The 9,619-nt window shown below is 38.3% G+C and overlaps 1 protein-coding gene across 1 annotated transcript in view; it reads left to right on the forward strand.

Moving 5' to 3' along the window:
* The window catches only part of NAA15 (N-alpha-acetyltransferase 15, NatA auxiliary subunit), an 88,625-nt gene that overhangs the window by 25,748 nt on the left and 53,258 nt on the right, over window positions 1-9,619 (forward strand). Inside the window, exons 2-3 of the mRNA XM_013007110.2 lie at window positions 7,094-7,178; window positions 9,011-9,115. Coding sequence (XP_012862564.1) covers window positions 7,094-7,178; window positions 9,011-9,115 — 190 coding nt within the window. The remainder of the gene's footprint in view (window positions 1-7,093; window positions 7,179-9,010; window positions 9,116-9,619) is intronic.

Here is a 9,619-nt window from a genome sequence, read left to right on the forward strand (position 1 = left end):
TGCTCTGGTGGTCCTTCGAGACTGGTATTGAGAAGAAGGCATTAGCCAGATCAATAGCTGCATACCAAGTACCAGGAGAAGTATTAATTTGCTCAAGCAATGAAATCACATCTGGAACGGAAGCTGCAATTGGAGTCAACACCTGGTTAAGTTTACAATAATCCACTGTCATTCTCCAGGATCCATCTGTCTTCTTTACAGGCCAAATAGGCGAGTTAAATGGGGATGTGGTAGGAATCACCACCCCTGCATGTTTCAAGTCTTTGATGGTGGCACTGATCTCTGCAATCCCTCCAGGAATGCGGTATTGCTTTTGGTTTACTATTTTCCTAGGCAATGGCAGTTTTAATGGTGTCCACTTGGCCTTTCATACCATGATAGCCCTTATTCCACATTTCAGGGATCCAAGATGCGGGGAGGGGTTCCTGCCAGTTACTAAGTATGTCTATTCCAATGATGCATTCTGGGACTGGGGAAATAACCACAGGATGCGTCCAGGGGCCCACTGGACCCACAGTGAAACGTACCTGAGCTAAAACTCCATTGATAACTTGACCTCCATAAGCCCCCACTCTGACTGTGGGCCTTCGAAACACTTTGGGTCTCCTGGAACTAGTGTCAGTTCCGAGCCAGTGTCCAGTAATCCCCGAAAAGTTTGATTATTTCCTTGCCCCCAATGAAGTTACTCTTGTGAAAGGCCGCAGGTCCCTTTGGGAAGGCTAGAACAAAAACTAACAGTGTAGACCTTTGTTGATGTAGCAGGGCCCTCATTCAAGGGGTTGTGGGTCTTAAACTGGCTCAGGTCTGGGAATTGATTGAGCGATCATGACTGTCTTCTGCTGTTCACCTGATTTACCATTCTTTCGTCTGTATAGATCACGTAAATATTTAGTAGGTTTCCCATCTATTTCATTCCTAGGGACACCGTGGCGAAGTAGTCAATGCCATAATTCCACTGGAGACAGGTTGCTTTGATTGCTACTGAAACCTTGTTGTGTATTGTAACCACGCCCACCCTGTCTCTGTTGTTTCAGTGCTGACACCTGACCTCTACCACCACAGGGACCGATCAGCCCCATTGTGGGCAAATGTCGGAGTTCGCTTAGGGCAGTGCCCACTGTTAATCCTGGTGCACATAAAGTAGCAATTACAGGAGTCTTAAGAGATGCTGGGGCCCACTTCACAAACTTGTTCCTTATGGTTGTGGTAAAGGGTATGTCCTCAGGACACCCCTTTTTGGGTCTATGGGAATATCCTGATCCATTCCAACATATCAATTTCTCTAAGCTTTTGGATGCCTTCCTCTACAGTGTACCAAGGTAGGTCAGGTACTTCAAGTTGGTCCAATCTAGGCCATCTGTGGCAGTCCATGCTTCATTGAACCAACCAAATCAAGAATTAGATCCTCTCTTAGCCTCTCTCGCAGAGACATTGAAAGAAGAGTCTGTGCTTAGGGGTCCCATATCCAGAAACTCAGACTGGTCTAATATTACATTTCGTGCACCAGTATCCCACACCCTTAGTAACCATTCCCAGGGATATTCCCCAGGCTTCTGCTTGTATGTATTAAAAAACTCGAGCAGATCTTTATGAGTATAGCATGCTGCTTCTTGGGTAATCATCTCAACCTCACCTTTAGGAGCTTTCTGAGACTTAATTTTAGTGACAGGTCTAGCAGAAATAATGGGTGGTGAGAGTGTTTCCTGGGTGTTCTCAGCAAAATCTTGTAAGGCATCTCCCTCAGGCAATGCTACTGATGCAGCCCTACCTGGCATATCACCTTGAATAGTTTGACTAATCTGCTCAGGTTTGGATTGTGAATTAATACTTTCAGCTGAGAGGGGTGGATCTATTGACTGGGGTGGGTCAATTGTTTCTAAGGGCTCAGTATCCTCTTCTAGATCATTAGTCCTTATGTTCCCATCCTATGTTTCAGGGTCCCAACTTTTCCCAATCAGTGCCCTTACTTTGGTTTCAGACACTGCTGTAGATCTGCAATTCAGCTACTGTTGTAATTCTGCCACTCATATAATGAGACTGGACTTGGTTCTCAGCAATGTCAGCTCTTTTGCTAGAGGAGAGAAGGCTCTCCTTTGTAGCACAGATGGAAGTTTTCAAATCCTTTAGTCTGCATCTGAGACGTGCTTTTGAGGCTCTGAGATCACCCCTCTCTTTAATCACACTCCATTGTATGAAAGACCAGCCAGCCAGCTTCCCTATACTTGTCATCCTGACAAAACTGCTGAAAAATATCAAACATATCACTCAGAGCCTCTCCTTTAACCAGCACCTCATCTATCGGTGGTGCTACATTAGGTATTATTTTTGCTATTTCACACCATGAATTCGGAAGAGTGGCAGACTTATCCAATTCCTTGGAATGTTGAAGTAGCATCACTAGTGTTAAGACTAATCAGGCTGGAGAGCCAATTTAAGAAGCCCATATTTATGATTTTATTTCTCTAGAAGCACTCCTGTTAGGGTTCTCTAGAGCGATAAAACCAAATTGCTGATAATTTAATACATTTATTTATAAAGATAATTGTATATATAACAAGAAATGAACTGTTTAAATCATATACAGATAAATATATAATACAAGAAATGAACAGTTAAATTATAAAGCAGTACAAATGGCTCAGTGCAACTCACTCCCTTGAGAGAGAGTTGTGACACTAGCAGTCCTTCAAGTCTTGAGGGCCATCCAGTATTCCTCTGTAGAGAGAGAGAGCTAGGTTATCCCAGCACAGGCAGCGAAACAGCCAGCAGGTCACCCACTGTCAGCCAGGTCACCAACCACCAGTCCCCAGCTCCAGAGATGTCTTAAAGGGACCTCAACTTACAGCGACAGTTCACAGGCTAGGCGTCCCACAGGTATTGTAGCCTGCAAATTGAGGCACAGAACAAGCAAGGCAGCTGCACATTGGTCCAATGATCAAAGAGCGAGAGACAAGAAAGGCGAGGCTCACTGAGCCATTTATCTCTGCCCTTTAGTTAATCCCACTTGTGTTTATCGGCCAGGCTGGCACAATAAACTATCTCACTGCCTTTTACATTCTCTGTTGAACGTTTAAATTTTCCTCTTTAATGGATCTTGCCTATTCCAAAGTGATGAAGAATTGTCTTTTCTTGTAGATGTTTTATCATTTTATCTTCTACATTTAGATCTGTACTGTTTTGCAATTTTTTTGTCTTGTAGAAGGGTCATTGTGCCTCTGCAAGTTTTCTTTTCTTGGTGCTTCAGTTTGGGTAGTTTCTATTGCTGCTAACGGAGCTTTTCTTCTGAAGTGCCATATTTATCTTTTATCTTGCCAACTTTTCATTTTAGAAACTGTATTTTTCTGTCTCTAAAATTTAGTTTTCCCACTTTTCTCATCATATGTTTATACTTTCTTGTAAGTTACTGAGCATATTTATTATAATAGTTGTTTTTGAATTCTTACCATAATTCTATTATTTCTCCTGCTTATGGGTCATGTTTTCTGCTTCTTGGTGCATCTACTAATTTTTTACTGGATGCTGGGCATTAGAAATTTCATAATGCTTTCGTGGGATTTAGTATTGAACCTTGTTGTGAAGACATTTGCTTATCAGCCTGATTCTTTTGAGACTTTGTTAGAATGGGTCTAGAGTAGTGTTTACTAGGTTCTGTGGGAGAAAGGAACTCTGGTGGTTTAGTGGTTATGCATTGGCTGCTAATGGCAAAGTCAGCAGTTCTAAACCACCAGCCACTCATAGGGATAAAGGTGGGGCTTACAGTCTTGCAAATTCACAAGGCAGTTCCATCCTGTCCTATAGGACCACTATGAGTCAGAACGATGGCTTGAGTTGGGTTTGGGTTTTGGTGGGAGAAAGATGAGGTTGCTCCTGTAAAAATTTACTATCTCAGAAACCCGTAAGGTGTCAATGACATTGGGTTTGGGGATTTATGTCTACTAGTCAGGAGCCCTGGTGGAGTCGTGGTTTACACACTTGGCTGTGATCTGCATGGTCGGCATTTTGAAGCCACCAGCAGCAGCTCCTGGGCTTTCTACTCCTGCAGGGGCTCACTCTGCATCAGCAGAGACTTGATGGCACTGAGTAAGTGCTTAAACTTTTTTGCAGTCTTCACTGAAAAATGACTAGTTAGAATTCCCAACCCTTTGTTAGACTTAAGATAATTTCACCTTCCTACTTTTTAGTTGTTTTTTTGTGTTGCCTCATGACATTTCACCATCCATATATGTGGCTTAGTTAGATGGCATGGAGGCCCGTGCGTATTTTAAATCTTTTTTTTTCAGCATACCCCCAGCATTTTCAGTATTCTGCCCTGAAGAAGACCTCAACCACTTTGAACTTTAATTTCTGTTTTCAGCTCTGTAGTCAGCTGTGCTCTACTTGGAATCCCGTTCTCTGTTCTGTTGTAATCCAGAACGTGCTTCCAAGTATAATGCCAGTGACATTTCTAGAGATCATCTTGTTCCATCCTCTCTTGGTTTACAAGCTTGCAGTCTGTTGTCTAATGTCTTAAGACAGTTATTTTATATATTTGTCCAGTTTTATTATTTATTTTGGGGGGGCAAGTTCAGCCTCACATTACTTTATCCTAGCCAAAAGTAGACATTTCCTATTTAATTTTTTTCCCTAACTTATTTTTATAGAAATAGGCTTTCTGAATACTAATAAGGGGTTTAAGAACAATGATAACTAATAAGTATTGTTCCAGAAAAATGACAAGTCAAGATTAATTCTTTCAATTCTTTTCATCTTTACATCATAATTTTCTTGAATGTGCTTTGCTTTGTATTATACTTATAAGAAAATTATGTCTTTAAACATTCTGCTAAGTAAATAGGAAGATTAAATTTATTTCATTTTATGCCTCCTTAGCATATGTGAAGAATGATGAACTCAATGTGCAGAGTTGATTCTGGGGGCAGAGACAATATTTGCACACCAGTTTGGAAATTATTGTAGAGAAACTAGTACTGATTAAGATCCTATTTGACGATAGAAGAATGGGGGGAAGGAGAAATACCAAAGGTGATATTAGGGTTTTTCCTTTGATCAACTTGTTAAGTGAGTTGAGAGTAAGTATCTTGAGATGGCAGTGATTTGGTAAGGGATAGGATTTGGGAAAATAATCAGTTTATTTTGGACATACCAGGTTTGAGGTGTGAAACAAGTTAAGATTGTATTTGCCTGGGCTGTAGTGTTAAACTTACTAAGCCCTTGGTTTCGTGATCTTAACAATGAAATTTTACACTCTGTTTCTATACATTCTGTTATTACTGAGCAGGGGCATACCCTAAGGGAGGCCCCACAGACTCAAAAGACCTTACTTGTCTTTGGGAGAATACAAAGAGACAGCATTTCAATTATAAAAAGATTATAAAAAGCACACATGGGCAAATTTATTTCTTGCTAGCCAAAAGGAAGTGAGACTTTCTTGGAAAAAGAGGCTGCCTCCTCAGAAGAGGTGAGGAGGGTGTTATAAGTTGAGAACAAAGATATATGCATATTCATAAAGTATGTGGTGGACGCTGTACCTATTCTTAAGGGTTTATGCATTATTTATATGGGGCTGGGCTAGGTTTTGGGATAATGTGACTTAGGGCCCATGGCTTTAGAAGTGGGTCCAGAAGACAAGATTAAATAGTTTGGCCAATTTTGGCTCTTTGACTTCAGTTCCATTGTAATCAGGGTGATTGAGGAACAGGGCTATGTCTCTTGTTCACGGCAAGTCTATTTCTAGCCAGCTGCCACTGAAGGACATTGTTTGGGGGGACAAGGGGCATGCTTTTTAGCTACTTGATCCTGACAGAAACATTTCCTAGGCAATTTATCGCATACCCACCCAGGGGAGTAGACATTGTTTTTGAGTTAATTTATCTATGCAGATGGGCTTTAGCTTAAACAGGGGTCTTTTCACATCCAGTTTACTAACTATCTCTAACCTGTTTCAGTAAGCAATTGGTGCAGAGGGTTTTAGCTTAAGCAAGGGGAACGTTCTGTTCCAACTTTTTCATCGTCCTTAACCTCATTGGCTATCATCATATGCATTAATTATCCCTCCAGGTTTCAAATACATTGCTTTAAAAATTGTAATTAAAAATTTATGGCCGAGAATTCTAGAATTGATTAACAAAAACTGTGGATACAGGTTTTTTCCTTGGACAGTGTTTTAAAACTTTTTTACTATAAAAGCACATTTTGATACTTCAGTCATAGAAGTAATAAAAAGCGTGTTGAAAAAGTAAGCCACTTAATTGCCCTTTTAAGTTGTTTTCTTTGGTAACATTCTATTATACATTTGTTCTTTTGGTCTTCTGAGTATGATTGATGAGAACTTATAACTGTTTTAACATTTCCCCAACAGACTTCTATTACAGGGTTTCTTTGTTTTATTAACTCACATGGAATGTTTACTTTTTAATAACAATGCATGTAGTCACTGTTAAACCAAATATTACACTAAAATCACATATGTGATTTTCTGAGACTTTTAACTATTTATGTTTTAAAACTGTTTTTAACTGTTTTAACTGCTCTCCCTTAGAGCAGCTGGTGATTTCTAACTGTGGACCATGTAGATCACAGCCTAGCATGTAACCACTGTGCAACTAGGGCACCCTTTGTGAGGGAATAAAATTAAGTCATACTTTTCTAAGGGGGTTTCAGAAAGTTTGAAATGATCATTTCTTTCATGAAAATTAACACAAGACTGGTCCCCAAAAGGTGGAAGTTTATGCATCCCAATGTGTCCCACCTTTCCAAACTGCTGTACCACTATCATCTCTGACACCATCACCTTCAATCCCTTATGTTCCAGGGTTCTGCAATTCATTGTAATGACCACTCAGAATCCAAAGGGTAAAGGGAGTCCTACATGTTTTACCCTACCCTCTGTCCCAGATCCATGCATGAAAAGGTCGTTTGGAAGGAGTTACAGAGCTTGACTAGAAGAGCCACATTAAATAATTCACTGCCCTGGCAAAGTTCATTTAAAAACACCATTTTTCTCTGAGCTCTTTAAAGCTCCCTGGCATATTTTGCATCGGATATTAAATGTTGCACTGCTTGCTAAATGAAAGTCTTTTTTTTATTTTGACAGAGATGTTATGAACATAAACAATATAGAAATGGATTGAAGTTCTGTAAACAAATCCTCTCAAACCCAAAATTTGCAGAGCATGGAGGTAGGTGTAAATACCTTATACTGTGTTAGTATATTTTCAGGTGTCTTTTAGTTGAGTTGTATTATTTCTAGGTGCTTTAATTATTTTTTGGAGCGAGTGGGTAGGACCCTTTATTGACCCAACTGACTCCTGTGAGAAAATAGTGTACATTACATGAAATATAATGCCAATAAAATGGTAACCTATTTTACTTGCTTTAATCTTTAGAATATGTTAGCTCTGTGAAAAAAGGCAAAGGAACACTATCTTTTTAAAGCAAAAATTGGTTTTTCAAAATTTAATTAGAACTTTGCTTTAGCTTCTTGAGAATATATGAATTCACTCCCATGCTCGTGAACCAGCATCTCTAACATTTAGTATCTTAGTTTTTTTAAGATTAAGCTATCTTTAAGACATAATTTATGTATATATCGTGTTGAAAGTAGAAGATTGATCATGAGATATGTGACTAAACTTGTAAGTAGGCGATCCCACATCTGATTTGTAGGCTCAAAAATATGATTCTTTGGAAATTAAGATGATAATGTCAGAAGTATCCAAACTTAGTTCCTTTTCTTTGTTAAAAAACAAATTCTCATTGAAGCTTGCTTGCTGGGTATTAGATTGTTTTTTAATTAATTTCCAACATAGGAATACTGGTTATGTGAGCAGAAGAGTACCAAACTTCATTGATTTGAAAATAGTTTCCCCACATATTTTAGCATATCCCAAATCAAGTTTGCATAGCAAGTATCATTATTTAACTGACAGTATCTTAATAATATTTTTCAAAGATAGTGTGTCTTATTTGTAATGGCAACTTGGGGTTTAATAAAATATTAACTTTATTATAAATATTTAAATTTTAATATATAAACAAAGATTTTTAGTAACATTTGTTAGAGTAGGTTTTCTCTTTATGGCAACAAAGGGTTATTTTTAAAGATACCCTTCTAGTTTGGCTCCTTGCAAAATATATTTTGTATACTTCTATATCTCTTATTCCTAGTTATTCTTTAAATAAATTGCAAATATTTGGTCCTATTAGACAAATACAAATCTTTGTTTATTTTTAATTCTTTTATGGGCCATGAAATACGTTTTCAAATTAGAGATCTTATTTAAGGACTAAATGCTTTCCTCAACTCTGTCTTAATCTATTGATTTCACATAATAGGTTTATGGTTTTTCCCTTTGTTTGCATGCATATTTAATAGTACTCTCCAGGAATCATTTTACAATACATCTATGGAAATCAGGCATGTAGGTAATTTGTGTGTGTTCTCATCTTTGAACAGTGCCTTTCACCTTTATGTGACTTGGGTTCAGAAAAGTAAAATCTCTTTTCATGTTAAAATTTGTCATACTTGTTATGAGGGAGGAAGTGGCAGGGAGGGAGGGGGGAAAATGAGCTGATATCAAGGGCTCAAGTAGAAAGCAAATGTTTTGAGAATGATGAGGGCAACAAATGTACAAATGTGCTTGACACAATGGATGGTTGTATGGGTTGTGATAAGAGTTGTAGGAGCCCCCCAATAAAAAGATTTAAAAATATTTTTTGTCATACTTGAAATAGTTCAAATCTAAGGTTATTCTACAGCTCTAAAAGGACAGAAATAGACCCATTGGATCTTGACAGTATATGAATTTCTAAATGTAGCTTTACAATGCAGTTTTGGCTAATACAATCTAAAAGGGTCTACTTACAAGAAAAGATCTAGAAATCTGTTTACTTGGTTACTCAGTTTTTTAATGTTTTAATTTTGCAAATATATGGACATTTTCCCAGTAATCTTCTTGGTGTTTTTAAATTCTATTACTAATATAATGATTTCTTTTATTTTTTTAATTAGAAACTCTGGCCATGAAAGGATTAACATTGAACTGTTTGGGGAAAAAAGAGGAAGCTTATGAATTGGTTCGGAGAGGTTTGAGAAATGACTTGAGGAGTCATGTGTGTATCCTTTTTGAGATATTTATAAATGTTGGACTTTTAAAAATTCATATTCTAGCCAGTGCAGAAGATTTTGTCAGCTTTCAACTTGATTGTTTTCTAAATAAAAATTTAATATCAAATATGTTTTTTAAAGGTCCCTAGGGAATGCTGAAGGTGGACTTTGGGGCCAGGGTGTGGTGCCCCAACAGACTGGACTGGAAAACACTCATAAAAGGCCAACAAACGATCCTTGAACTAACTACAAGCTTTTCTTTCTTGTTGTGTTTTGTTTTGTTCTTTGTCAGTGGTTTGTTGTTGTTGTTTTGTTGTATATTGTTGCTTGGTTTTGTGCATGTTATTATCCACAGGTCTATCTAAATAAGATAGGCTGGATGAACAATCTGGAGGAGAAAACAACGGGACCGACAGTTCTGTGGGGACATGGGAGAGGGGGAGGTCGGGGGAAAGGAAGGTGGTGTTAAACCCAGGGACAAGGGAACAACAAGTGATCCAAATTGGTGGTGAG

Source organism: Echinops telfairi, unplaced genomic scaffold (genome assembly GCF_000313985.2).
Source record: "Echinops telfairi isolate 266 unplaced genomic scaffold, ASM31398v2 ScPeMD7_2186;HRSCAF=2738, whole genome shotgun sequence".
Lineage (NCBI taxonomy): Eukaryota > Metazoa > Chordata > Mammalia > Afrosoricida > Tenrecidae > Echinops > Echinops telfairi.